Here is a 14,264-nt window from a genome sequence, read left to right as displayed (position 1 = left end):
GTGGGAGCGCTAACCCAGCGTGACGGTATTTGGAGATGGGCTTCTATGGAAATAATTAAGGTTAAGTGAGGTCATTTGGGTGGTCCCTGATGTGACTAGCTGACTAGCACGGAGGGGCACAAATGAATTCAGTGACGGCCAGAAGACAGCTGGTAAAACCAGGTCCGGCTTCGCCGCAGTGGCAGGGACAGCACAGTGGAGTCAGGAGGGTGCCTCACAGACAGGACGTTGAGTCAGCCACGACCCCGGGCAAAGCGGGCAGCCTCGTCCAGCCCCGGTCTCCCAATCGGTAGAATGAGAGGACAATGCTTTCTGGGCTTCACCCCAAGATCCTCTTTCCTCAGGGATTCGGAGGGAATGGACTCACTGGGGACCTGTCTCCTCCTTTCCCATCTGCCTCTCTGCCCCTCATGGCATGCTGGCCCGTCCCACCTCGTCCACTCGGGCTCCCTGGTGACCGTCAGCAGAGGATGTGACCGATACTCCATCTGAGACACTCCATCTGAGAGGACGTGACCGATACTCCGAGGGCAGATTGCCAAAGCATCACTTTCCCTGGCTTTTCCGAACACCCTGTGCTCGCGGGCAGCGTCGGAACCCTTGGTCCATTCGGAGCAGAGCAATCGAGTTAGAACTGACGACTGTGACATTATGCAGATTAACCTACAGGATGTTTTTACTAATTCTTCTTTCCTCACCCAAGAAGTGATGAGATCAAAGCCAAGTGTCCATCAAATCTACCCGGGCATTTCTGTCCGTTCTTATTTCTTCGATCCAGCGTTAGGAAAACAAAAAGGTTTTCCTTCTTTCGGTAATCGTCTCTGGTAGCTGTTGTGGCAGCCAAAAAAAACTGAGAATTCTCAAAGCCCCAGATGAGTCGGTCAGGCGGCACGCTCAGTTATGGAAAGGTGCCTGGCTTGGGCTCCTTCCACGTAAGGGATGACCATCTTTCCAGTTTATAATTTCTTAATTAGGTAACAGGTTGCAGGGCTGCTGGAAGGATGACAGTGCACACTCCTCCTCTCTGTTTCCCACCTTCCGCGGACACAAGGTCTACCCCCTTCACACGCACCCGTACCCACGCGCTCCCAAACACGCCCGCGGGAAATCTTGCAAACACGGGCTCGTTAGTGTCGGTCACGCTGCTGCCACCGCCCAGGAGAAGGTGAGACAGACACCGAGAGGCCCAGGGCAGCTCCCAACTTAAGGCTCATTCAAACAACTCATCGCTTCTGCTCGTTAATTTCTACAGGCTCCAAAACTGTGGTTACTGACCTGGCTGGAAGTCCCACCATGGCAGATGCATCAATAAAACCCGCCAAGCCTTGATGTACATGCACATTATCACACGACCGAGCACTCTGGAGACTTCCTCTCCCATTTTCGGGGTTTTTCTCCCCCCCCCCCTTCAGGAGCTGCACAACCCAGTAAGAGGGAAAAAGACTGTTAGGAAATTAAGACCTATTGTTTAATAAAACACACGGTCCCAAGGCATTTGCTGTGTCGTGCGTGGAGCGTGTCATGGGGTTTTTCAAATCACACGGCATCCCTACTGCGGAAAACACCAAGAAAGAAGCGGGGATACAATCAACTCTTAAAAACTACGTTCTGAAAAGTCTATCTGCTATCACATACATGACAGCTACGGCTGCCAGTGGGAAAAGCTGAAGCGTGCCCTGACCTGTTTCCAGTCACAGGCTGTCTAATTTTACCGCCGAATGTAATGGCCATATGTGTGATATTGTTGGAAATACTCCGGAAGGCATCTTCACGGAACGTTGTGTTAAAGTGTTTTCCTTAACAGCAGTTGGAACCCAAGACCACAAATGGAACCGGTCCTAACATACAATAGTGATGAATTCCTTCCAGGTTTTAGTAACAGAAAAATGCTTCAGCCACCGAATAGGGATAATAGATGATGATCTCTGGTGAAAGTCTCTAAGCCGTCACTATTGTTCAGGGGACCCCGTAGCTGGGTCCGTATCAATCAGCTTTGCGTCCCTGCATGTAATTGCTGCTAACGAGCTCACCCGCAATAATGGCCTGTTAAATGGGAACTGAGAAACAAATCTTTCAGGAAGAATTTGAGTCATTTTTCCCCTCGCTACGTTACAATGGCGGCCGAGTATAATAAAAGCAATTAAGTGTTCTCTATTTAATACCTCACTATGTCACTCAGCAAACCTCATTTCCCTTTCTTCACCTCTTTTATTACCGACGACACAAACCTCAGTCATCAATCTGGATCGCTCAGAGACCCTCCACGAGCGGGGGGCCCGCAGGAGTGACAGTCATCACGTTACCACCGCTCACCCTCCTCTCGAGGCCCCCGTCCGAGCCGGTCTCTGAGCTGCCCTGGCTCCTCGGACCTTCCACGGCACGGTATCCCCTGACACGCCTGCCCTGTGGCTAGCTGACACGTTGTGTCCCCCGTCTCTCAGCAGGTGCTGCCATTCTGCCCCCCGTCGTCACCGACGCCTGGTGCTCAGCGGGTCTCAACGCCCCCTCTGCTGTGGACTCTTCAATGCCAGGCCTGACAGTAAGTCCTGCCTCCTCTCCCTCAAGCCGCGGAAAGCCCGGGCGGCACCTCGTCCCCCAGCAGCTCTCGCAGATGACTGGCGGCTCCCCGGCCTTCCCACCTGCCTCATTCCTGCCATGGGGGACTAGCCACGGCATCTCACGTGCACTGGCCCACAGCGGCATGCTCCTTCCGCAGCCACCGCTACCCAGACTTCTGACCCAACGGAAGACCCCCCCTTTCCTACTGCTGGTCCCTCCTGGTTTCACTTCCCTCCATGACCCCATGAGTGTCCATGGTTCCTCGAGAAAAGCACTCCTTCAAAAACGCCTTTAAGTCCCAACTTCACTACCTGCCAAATTTGCAGCCCCAGCTGGTACCAAGCACGGGACCCCAACGAGCCCACCGATCCACCAGCGGCCCACACGGTCTTCGATCATCTCCTGCCTCCTTCCTCCACCACGAGAAGGGCCCTCTCCCAGAAGCCAGAAGGTTCTGGAGGGAGCAGAGTGAGTTCAAAGGCCCTGGGGTCGGCAGGGGCATGCAATGTTAGAGCCACAGAGAAGGCGCTGTGGCCGGACAGAGCAGGTGGAGAAGGCCACGCAGGCCTCAGGCCTCTGTCACATGCCGGTGTCCCGCCAGCCTGCAGGGGGAGCCACGGTGCCAGGAGACGGCCCTTATTTCAGGCTGAAGAGCACCTGGCTGCCTGCAGAGGCCAGTGTGGACAGGGAACAAGAGGGGAAGCATAGAGACCAATCAGCGAGGTTGCTCAGGAAGCGGTCAGCTTGCGGCGCTGGGAGGGGACAGGTTTCCTGGCACCTGTAAACCACAGCACACCGGGCCACTGCTGGCCGCAGCCACTGAAGCTTCAGGCCCCGCCCGCCATGCAGGGCTCCTGAGGACTGTTCTTTCGCCTGTGGGGACGCAGACATAGGCTCTTGGTGCAGCACTCCACGATACAAACGTGTCAAGCACCCTATGGAAACCACGCTCAAAAGTATTCGTCTTTAAACTGGGATCCACGGAGGGTACTTCAGGTAAGCTAGAGCCTCTATTTCTCCCCCGTTGCTAGAGCAGCATGCTTGTGCACCGTGAGCGCGCGCACACACACACACACACACACACACACAGAATTACCCGGATGACGTTTGCATTTTGATGAGAAAAGAACCACTCTTTGAACCACATTTTTCCTAGGCTTTGTACTGAGCTTTTAAACTTAGCTCCAAACCTGAACAGAAAGGCACATAAACAAAACAAAATACCCAAATTCTGTGTGTGTGCATGTTTGGAACCAGTTTGGTGTTAAAACGATACAACCACAAAAACCAGTAAACTAGGAGACGCTAAGAACCTGTTACTTCAGGGGCGCCTGGGTGGCGCAGTCGGTTAAGCGTCCGACTTCAGCCAGGTCACGATCTCGCGGTCTGTGAGTTCGAGCCCCACGTCAGGCTCTGGGCTGATGGCTCGGAGCCTGGAGCCTGTTTCCGATTCTGTGTCTCCCTCTCTCTCTGCCCCTCCCCCGTTCATGCTCTGTCTCTCTCTGTCCCAAAAATAAATAAAAAACGTTGAAAAAAAATTAAGTCTGGAAAAAAAAAAAAAAAGAACCTGTTACTTCAAAAGCAACAAAAAACGGACGACCGAACTTCCAGACAAGGAAGAATCCACACTTATCCCTGACACTAGGCGGGAGGTTCGTGGGGAGGGGAAATCCACACCTGTGGCCACACGCTGGCGTGGCCCTTACGTAGTTTTGCAAGAACTTTGACTCGTTGGGTTTTCACGAGCTGGCGGGGGCGGGGGGGGGTCCGAGGTGTGCTGGGTGAAAACAGGTGTTTCAGACCCCGAATGACAACTTTCCATAATCGAACACAGGATGTGGTGGCTGACGACCAGGCCTTCCACAGGTAAACAGCCAACTGTAAGGTGCTTACAAAACAACGTGGGCAACGTATCTCACAAACTCTGCGAAAGACGGTTGGAACTAAAACACCAGACTGAATCACAGAGTAAAGGGGCTTCTGAGAAATATTGGGCGGGGGCCTGGGGATCAGACAGGGCACCTCTGGGCCCTGAAGAAGACCGGGAGAATTCACTGAAGGCCGGCCTCGCCCCTGCCGCGGAGCACCTTCCGGCTGCAGAAGAAGACAGAGAGCTCCCTGCAATGCTCTGCAGGTTCCCGGGGCTGGGCCCAGAAAAGGCTGTCAGATAAAGCGGAAAGATCTAGTCCAACAGCCCGAGAATTAAGACACACGTCTCCCTTGGATGCTCCTGGGCAAAGATTTCGTCGGTTCTCAGGAGGAAGGGATGTTAGGAAACATCAGAACCACACTGTAACTATGGCATTATTGGTTGTGGTACAGGAAGTCACATACCCAGAATTACACGAGTCACATGAATTCGTTTGTAATAGAGTCAGCCCGTGAATATGGGGTCAATAATTTATAGCTAACCCCTTCTGTTTACAGAGTCTCAAGCTGGTTTTTAAAAGTTAACTCTCATACCCAGAGGTGACAGGTAACCACGCTGGACAGGTGCACAGAAGACTGAAGGGCAGGGTCACCTCGCCAAATGTGCTTGATCAGGCCTGTCCACATTCGAGTGCTTTTCAGGCTTCACCTGAATTATACGTTCACAGTGGCTCAGACAGCAAGGCGGGCCACAAGCACTCACTCCGAGGACAGGAAGAGGGCAGGAAGTTATCCCACGTGAGACCGCTTCAAATTTCTGCAGTGAAAAGCCCAGCATCACATCCCATTCTCAGGTCGGAGCAGGATCAGCCTACAGGTGCGGGGAAGTGAGCCCCAGGAGGTGGACACGACCCTTCTCTCAGCCGAGGGATGGGGTCCAGAAAGCTCAGGGACCATGACGCTTCCTGTGGTGACACCAGCATTTCCCAACCACCCTGAGAAATACAGACATGAGAGAAGGTCTGGAAGTTTAAATTGCTAGAGACTCCGGAAAAACCCTGCTTTCTGCCCCCTCCGTGCGCTGGGAAATGCCCAGCTCAGCCCTCACAGATCGGTCCCCAAACCTCCCTGTCGTGGACGCAGGCGGGGACCCCAGACACAGCCGGAGACAGAAGACCAGGCCTCTAGGAACCACCATCTGTGCTCAGAATAGCAAATCACTTGATTAACTTCCCCAACTAGTTAATGGTGCCACCATTAACCAAGAATATATAATCCTTAGAAGAACAAAAGAGCATAATAATATTTCTTGGTACACTTTCCTTCTCCAGCACAAAACTTTAAAAATCTCTTTAAGATATGTGCCAGGAAACCACAAGAAATATGTCCACGTTTAATGGCCTAATGATTTCTCTCTGTATTCTAATTTTAGTGCTAAATTTGAGATTCTGGAAGTAGTATAAAAAAAAGAGAAAGTTTTCACTCGGGTTCCTAAGAGGATGATGGTAATACTACGCTTGCATGGACTTAGGCGGTATCTTTAGGCCGCTGGACTTGAAAATATAATACAAATAAAATGATAACGAGAAATTACATGATAGAGAATCCTCTTGTATGTCAAGGTCTGGGTTAGGCGTCTTCTGATATTATTCATTTACTTGTGGTGTAACCCAGACAGGGGGGCTGTTATCCATAACTGGTATCTATAACATTTCTGAGTCACTAATGGGCCACACAGTGGTATCCCCACTTCTCTGGTGAAAAATTAAAGTGGTGTGCCCCCCTCCTCGGTCATCAGCAAGTCACTTGCGGAGGGGTGATGACCGTTTGGTGTTCCTGCTCCCGGCCCAGCCCTCCCGGGGCCTCTCCAACTCCTTAAAACTCTGAAGGCGGGGGAAGAAAGATTATTACTTTCTCCCGGCAGGTGTATTATGTCCTTCAGCAGACTGTGGGGTCACCAAGTGCCACACAGATACAAGGAACCACACTTTCTTACACATGGTACGACAGGCAGCCCCTGAAGTGCTCCTGATGACCCCCCGGCCCCCACATTCACTCCCTGTGGAATCCCCTCGACTCACGCGGGGGCAGAGCCCAGTGACATGTTTCTCACAAGCAGAGCAGGATGGGGAAGGCATAGCTGTCTTTAGGTCCTGAGGGCTGGGACTGCTGTCTTTCTGTCACTCTCGGCCCAGCCTGCTTGCTGCTCTGATGAGGGAGACTGCCCCCCGAACTGGGTGGAGACGTCCTGTGGACCCAATGTGCAAAGGTGGTCCTGGGCTAGGGCTGGGGGTAGACGGGAGATCAGAGACCTTCCCTTGAGTAGCTGACAATGTAAAAATGGGCAAACAAACCAGTTTATGTCAAACAACTGGGAAATGGAACAACACTGCAGTGAGCCTAAGTAAATGAGAGGAAGGCACACACAATGAATAGTATAAAATTAAACTTAAAGTGTCTCTCCTTCGGCCCTTACTGTCCTCAAGACGCTGCGTTACTATCTGTATCCAAGCTCCTGGACTCTCTCTTCTGGTTGCCCCATTCTCTCCCGGCCCTTATCCACCACTTCTACTCCAGCCACTGAATGCAAGCTTCAACCAACCCCAAGTGAGTGCATTTGGAGAGCCCCCAGACCTGGCCCCGGACGCAGCCAGAGAGCCCCTTTGTGCTCAAAGGCATGCAACCTAGAAGTGTGGTTGCGGGAGCTCGTTGGGTTGGGCTACCCTCCATGGATGGAGGACAGGGGCTGACAGATAATGCGTCCTCTCCGAGCCTCCCAGGCGGACTTCCGAGATGCACAAGGCTGCACAGAAGGTCCAAAGGCATCCAGAGCGAGTTGGTCACGATGGTGACCAATCTGGTGGCAGAGCATTCCCCCTGGGGCTTCGAGGAAAGGTGCAGGACAGAAAGTGAACCAGGACTTCAGCATCACGGGCATGGCATCTCACACCAGAAGGAAGAGTGACATCACCGTGAGAGACAGAGGACCTGCCAGGGCGGAGCCCCGTGCTACAATGTTCAGATGTCCAGAGTCCGCAATGGCCAGCTTTCCTCCTCCTTGGAGCATTTCCTTTCTGTTACACACATAATAAGACACTTTGTGGCCTTTTCTCCCATCGGTTTGGACTCTCTTCTTACTCCTTAGAAGATTTATCCTTTATAACCTTTACAACATATTGAATTTCCTCAGACTCAGTCTTATGCCTTCTTCACTTCCATATAGCTCTTGTAATTGTCCCCATGGGTCATGTCATCTACACCCATGGTTGTATTTCCCTCCTTTAAGTTAATTACTTTTGAAATTTTCTCCATTCCAGACATGGCTTATGGGATTCACACCCGTATATATTTTTTAATGTGTATTTATTTTTGAGAGAGAGAGAGAGACAGAGTGTGAGCAGGGGCAGGGGAAGGGCAGAGAGAGAGGGAGACACAGAATCCGAAGCAGGCTCCAGGCTCCGAGCTGTCAGCACGGAGCCCAACGTGGGGCTCGAACTCCTGAACCTTGAGATCATGACCTGACCTGAAGTCAGATGTCTAACCAACAGAGCCACCCAGGCGCCCCCCAACCCATCTTTCCAGCTATTTTCTTGTAAATTGTAAACTCTTGTTAAACGCCCCAGAGTCGCCTGAAACTCAGTTCCAAAAGCAAGCCCATGAACAGCCCAAGATATCGCCACCCTCTTTGTAACCCTGAACCTGATGGGCGAGCCCCGTCTTATCTCTAGCCACACTGGGTTTCTCTGTACCTCTTATTCACCACACACACCCTCCCCACCGGACTCTGTCAGAGTCCAGCTGAAGTTCCGATTCCTTCTGGAAGCCTTTCCGGGTCTACCTAACAGGGTCAAATTTTTGTTTTATGCTCACGAAACTCCTCTTGGCAGTTCTACGCAAGTGGCACTGGTTATGTGCCTACGTGACTGTATTGCAGGCTCCGTGACATAAGGTCGCTTGCCTCTTTTGCACGACTTAGTGCACAAAATGAAACTGAAGATATAAAAGAATAATTGGACGTGTCTCCGCAAGACTAGAAGGAGCTTGAATCTTCCTGAGGAAAGAGCCCTGTGTCCAAGCCCTAGAGAAGGACACTTACCTAGGTTTGCCAGGTAAGTGCTTTCCATGGGCTATCCCATCCAGTCCCCACCTGAGCATGGCTAGATGCCCACTGACCCCTTGTTTGAGGCAGGAAGCTGGGCTCCAAAGAGCTGATTGTTCCAGATAAGCACTTGAGCCTGGGGGCTGCTAGATTTGCAAATGCACTGTGGGCGGGGCAGCAGAGAGGAGCAGTTGGAAGAATTGCTGTTTTCCTAATGCAAAGTGCAATATTTGGATATTCTGGGTGGAGCTGTGACCCAATGTATTGAAATTTTATTGCAAATGAAACATTTATGCTATTACACGAGAGATGCCTGGGAATTGGACAGTTGGTTCATACAAAACTATTTTTTATGACAGTCTTTTCAATGAGAAGTTGAGTTAGTGCCTAGAAACAAGGTATCCTGGCTGCCTTTGAAACACACAAATAAGGATGTGATAGACATAAATCCAAAGATAGAATTCCAGTTTCCCCACCATCAGATAGGAATCACATATGGTCATACCAATTTGGGAAACACTGTGTAACCCACATAAGAATATGAAAAGCTTCAACATATCCTCAGTAAAGAAACTTACTTGATTGTGTTTAACTAGAGTTCTTAAATTTATGTGACTATGGAAACTATATATTTTTTTTAATATCCAGGGATAATGACACAGACATTAAAAACAAAGTCGAAAGTCCTGGCTTGTGCCATTTCCTCCAGAATTACAGATCTAGACCCTTCCCTTATAAGCCACCCACTTTTCTAAAAATATCTGCATCTTAAGTTATCCAGTTAGGAAGTTATGTCTAATACCCAACTCCAAGTCGTCCTGCAGAGCGCCAACATTTCCTCCAGAAGAACAGAACCTGTGCTTAGTTGTACGTCTGGTAACTGCTCACTACTTGAAAACCATGCAGGGTTGTTCCTTCGATTCAAGTTTAAAGTATCCATTTGCACAGAATTTTTACAGAGCACACATTTTCAATACTTCAATTAGTTTTACCATTCACTAAATCCACTCCTGGTTTCTTACACTTTCCTACTCCAACACAGTCCTACCCCAAAGGCCAACGGATGCTGTGTGGTGAGAAACGGTTCCTTCAAGGTTCCTGTGGACAGCCAGTGTTTTTACATGGCAAAGACTCATATTTAGCAAAGTGTTCTTTACCAAAAGAGTCATCGCTTGGAATGGGAGTCCACGGCACTCTTTCCGAAGGAGCATCGGGACAGACAAGGAAGACCGATGGAGAGTTCTACCACGCACAGAACAGAATCATGGATGCACCCACATCCCCCCGATGAGCAGATAGGAGACTCTCTTCTGTAAGATTTGAGAGAACAAATACAAAGTGTTGTGCTGAAGGCTTCTAGGAGCAGGAAGCTCATGAGGAAACCAGGCAACCCATCCTGGTGTTGAGACCCTCCCACTGAGAAAAGAGGCTCTACTAAGATGACCTAGTATCTGTCTTCCTAAGCTTTTCTCACATGGGTGTTGGCTGTGTCTCTCCCAGACAAACCCACGACAAAGGCATTACCCCATCCCTATGAGAGCCTTCAAGTACCTGCTGAGTTTTTTTCTCTTATTCAAGAGTAGAGATGACATTTTTGGTAGTGTCCGTGAAAGGAGCTGAACCACTCTGTGATCCACGTCCAACACGTCCACGTGCTTGAGGCTTAGAGAGGCAAGCACAGGGGTGGGTATAGGACTCGCGCAGTCCCAAGGCTGAAGGATGCCTTCTACCAGGCCCAGTTCCCTAACCTCCCACAATCAGATAAAGATGACCAGCTGTTCCAAAGGAGGTGGATGGAAACAATGAAAACTTTTGTGTTATGGACATTAAAACAACAGAAGGTGGAAGAGTGGAGACAGTTTTTCAAAAGATGTACATTTTGAGGAAAAAGATGGAAATCTCCAATAAATAATCCAGCTGTCAAATACCTTTTAAAAGAAATTCTAAAAATTCTAGGATTGGGCTCGGATCTCCATGCAAACCAATCTCCCAGGTACTCCAGCGGGATGTAATTCAACAAGCTAGACTTCTCGTGCAGGGACAAGAGCCTCTCAAACACCCCAAGAAGGTGTTCAGGCTTGACTTAGAATCCAGGTACCCGTCGAGCTCACAGAAGCATCACAAAACCCTGGACAGAATGGTCTCAGAAGAACAGGAAAGGCAGTGGAATTCTGTATTTTACTTGCCAGAGAATAAAGTTCCACAAATGCACATTTCTAAAGTTGCTAATCTCTTATAAGCTGAACATCTGCTTCACTGATACAAATAAATTTCACCTTCAAGCTCATTTAAAATTAAAGAGCCGAGATGAATTTTAAATTACGAGCATGTTAAAAGAATAAAAGGAAAAGAAAGAGCTAGTTTTAGGCAGCCACTAAAGCCCAGAGTGAGATTTTATAGAAACTTCTGGTGCAATTTTATGGGAAGCTCATATATGAAGTGCTAAAAACAGGGATTTATATAATGAAAAGTGATATTTCAAGTCTTGTCTAGAATACTATGATGGCTAAGAGATAATTAACATTTCATTTTAGTTTAGGGAGAACCTGACAGTTGGTTTTTGTTCTCGGGATAAAATTTATGGCATGATTGAGAAAATGGCAAGGAAAAGAACTACACAAAAGGGTAAGATAAATCTTTATAAAAAGACAACTTCTAATCATGTCCCTCAAGAAAATCCTACGAAATTGCCTCTAAAAGGAGTGATTTTTTTTTTTTCTGCCAAAGGGATTTTTGTACCTTTCTTCTCTCCTAGGTGGCAGTGTGGCATAAAAAGAGACTAATTCGGGACCCATCAACTGTTTCAGGATTCCAAGATCACGGAGAATGAAGGTTCAAGGGAAAATACTTAATAGGGTCTCAGAAGGGAGAAACAATTTTTTATAGACAGAAAAGAACGGTACTCACTGGCTCCACGTTGTATGAAAACAGAGCATATTCCTTATCTGGAGAGATTTCATATCGGATGGCTCTTAATGATTCCTAAAAGGAAAAAAAACCACAAATAATTTTATTTTTTTTTAACATTTATCTATTTTTGAGCCAGAGAGAGACGGAGTGTGAGCAGGGGAGGAGCAGAGAGAGAGAGAGAAGGAGACACAGAATCCGAAGCAGGCTCCAGGTTCTGAGCTGTCAGCACACGAGCCCGACGCGGGGCTCGAACTTGTGAACCGTGAGATCATGACCTGAGCTGAAGTCAGCTGCTTAACTGACTGAGCCACCCAGGCGCCCCTAAACACAAAGAACTTTAATGTGTGACATGTGACATAGCTCAGAATCTTATAACGAATCTGTGCTTGCTGCTTCTGTTTTCAAAATCTGCTAATAAAATTTGTATGCAATAAATTCGCTGAAGTCTATTAAAGATGGCAATATCTTTTCTTTGCTGAAGAATATTCAGGCAATTGAGACTTTTGCACATTTTGTTCATTTTTTTTTTCAAATTTCAACAAAGCAATACTTACTGTTATCTATGGAAACAAATCAATAGACAAAAGATGAAAACCAATCATCCCTTCCCACAAGACTCTGTCCTCTCTGTACCTTTAAACTTAGAAGCTGACTTTAAGCAGACTGGTCCCCCAATTTTTTTAATGTTTATTTATTTTTGACAGAGAGAGAGAGAGAGAGACAGAGAATGAGCGGGGGAGGGGCAGAGAGAGAGCGAGACACAGAATCCGAAGCAGGCTCCAGGCTCTGAGCTGTCAGCACAGAGCCCGACGTGGGGCTCGAACTCACGGACTGTGAGATCATGACCTGAGCCAAAGTCGGACGCTTAACCGACTGAGCCCCCCAGGAGCTCCAAGAAGATGGTCCCTAAAAGGCAGAATTACATTCTACACATTGTTTTGCAGCTTGCTTTTTCCCCATGATAGACACCGGCCCCCGAGTCGGTCCGTGTGCAGAGGACCAGCTGTGGTTCTTCCTTCAAATATCTTCCTGGTACACAGGCGATCTTACCCACATGAAACCATCAGAAATGCTATTTCCCTTCCACTCCCCTCCCCAACCTTCTCCGCTGTGATCACACTGCTGTGCAGACCCCACGCCCACTCTCTGTCCACAGGCAACCCTACCAACGATCGTACGGCCACGTGCAGACACACAGATGTGTAACCACAACAAAAAGTGACATCACACCATACATCCTTCACCTGGGTTTTCTTGAGCAACAATTGGTTTGGCCTGAAGTGCTGACCTTCAGAGCTTCCACGGACCTACATGGTGTGGATCTCTCTTGGTTTACTCAGTCCTTACTAAAGCGTGGTTACAGAAGATTCTTGGTATTCATGGCAGTAATGTTCTAGAAAGTCCCCACGAACTCTGAGTCAGGGAAAACTGTAGCACACTGTTCCTAAGGGAAACGCAGCGCTAGGTTCTGGTGAGGGTCTGGTCACAATACTTTGGTCAACCAATCTATACATAACCTTGTTTCACATGTGTTTCTGCTTAAAGACGTCTTATTTTTTTAAGTTTTTTTTAATGTTTATTTTCTTTGTGAGAGAGAGACAGAGTATGAGTGGGAGAGGGGCAGAGAGAGAGAGAGAGAGAGAGAGAGAGACAGAATCTGAAACAGGCTCCAGGCTCCGAGCTGTCAGCACAGAGCCCAACGTGAGGCTCGAACTCATGAACCACGAGATCACGACCTGAGCTGAAGTCAGATGCTTAACCAACTGAGCCACCCAGGCACCCTTCAAGACATCTTACTGACTGTATGCCGTTGACTCACTGACACTGAACTCATAGTGAACAACACTACACTCAGCCTGAACAAATCATCTCACAAATGTGTCTTCTCCGTATGGCACATCACAGCCTTCTTGCATTTCGGAACACTACCGCACTCCAGCATTATCCTTGGGGGCCATTTTAAACAGCATAATCACCAAGAAAAAGCACAAAGAACATGGAAAGCATGGCACGACATAGACCACACACACACACACACACACACACACACACACACACACACCTGTTCACAGCATGAGATCTGGAACCCCAATTTTTTGGCCACCATGCACACATCATCTGGGAATGACTGGAAAAGCACCTTGACTGTTCATGTGGACATTACAGACACAGTTTAGCACACGGGTGCGTCTGCAAACACAGAAGCTGTGAGTGGCGAGGATGGGCTGGGATGTGTGTCCAGTGCGGTTACGACTCACAACGTTGCAATAAAAATCCTCACCCATGTTTGTTTTTTATGGAACACATTTCTAAGGGTGGGGTTGATGATGCACAAGTTTTTAAAAAGTGCAAATAGATATTGCCCAGTTGCTCTTCGAAATGTTTCTGGAATTAACACTCTCATGACTGATGAGCGAATGCATCCTTTCTCCCTTCTCTGGCAGAAGTGCTGCCATACATTCTTCCGTTTGACCCTCTGATGGATGTCAGGTGGCACCTCGCTGAGAGTTTAGTTCCTATTTCCCTGCCTCGGGCACATTTGATCCTCACTGGATATTTTTGGCAATGCGGATTTTATCTTTAGAAAACTCTCCATCCCTGTCTCCTTGAAGGTACCTGTTATGCTGAGTTTTCTATTTTTTCTGAAGCTCACTCCTACCACGTTTTTATCCCCACTTCTCCTCTCAAGGTGACCACAGACTAACTTGCTTAATGTCGTCATGATGTCTCAATTCTCCTCTTGGCACAACTCATCACTTGCTCCTCCTCAAAACCCTGTCTCCACTTGGCTTCTAGGACGCACACCTGGTTTTCTTGTACCTCCTTG

The 14,264-nt window shown here is 48.5% G+C and overlaps 1 protein-coding gene across 4 annotated transcripts in view; it reads right to left on the bottom strand.

Moving 5' to 3' along the window:
* The window catches only part of DPP6 (dipeptidyl peptidase like 6), an 851,682-nt gene that overhangs the window by 263,881 nt on the left and 573,537 nt on the right, over window positions 1–14,264 (bottom strand). For all 4 annotated transcript variants that reach the window (XM_049642150.1, XM_049642146.1, XM_049642148.1 and 1 more), the window contains exon 5: window positions 11,435–11,509. In XM_049642150.1, the coding sequence (XP_049498107.1) occupies window positions 11,435–11,509 (75 nt within the window). The remainder of the gene's footprint in view (window positions 1–11,434; window positions 11,510–14,264) is intronic.

This window comes from Panthera uncia, chromosome A2, assembly GCF_023721935.1.
Source record: "Panthera uncia isolate 11264 chromosome A2, Puncia_PCG_1.0, whole genome shotgun sequence".
NCBI lineage: Eukaryota > Metazoa > Chordata > Mammalia > Carnivora > Felidae > Panthera > Panthera uncia.
This window is presented reverse-complemented; position numbering and strand designations above follow the sequence as displayed.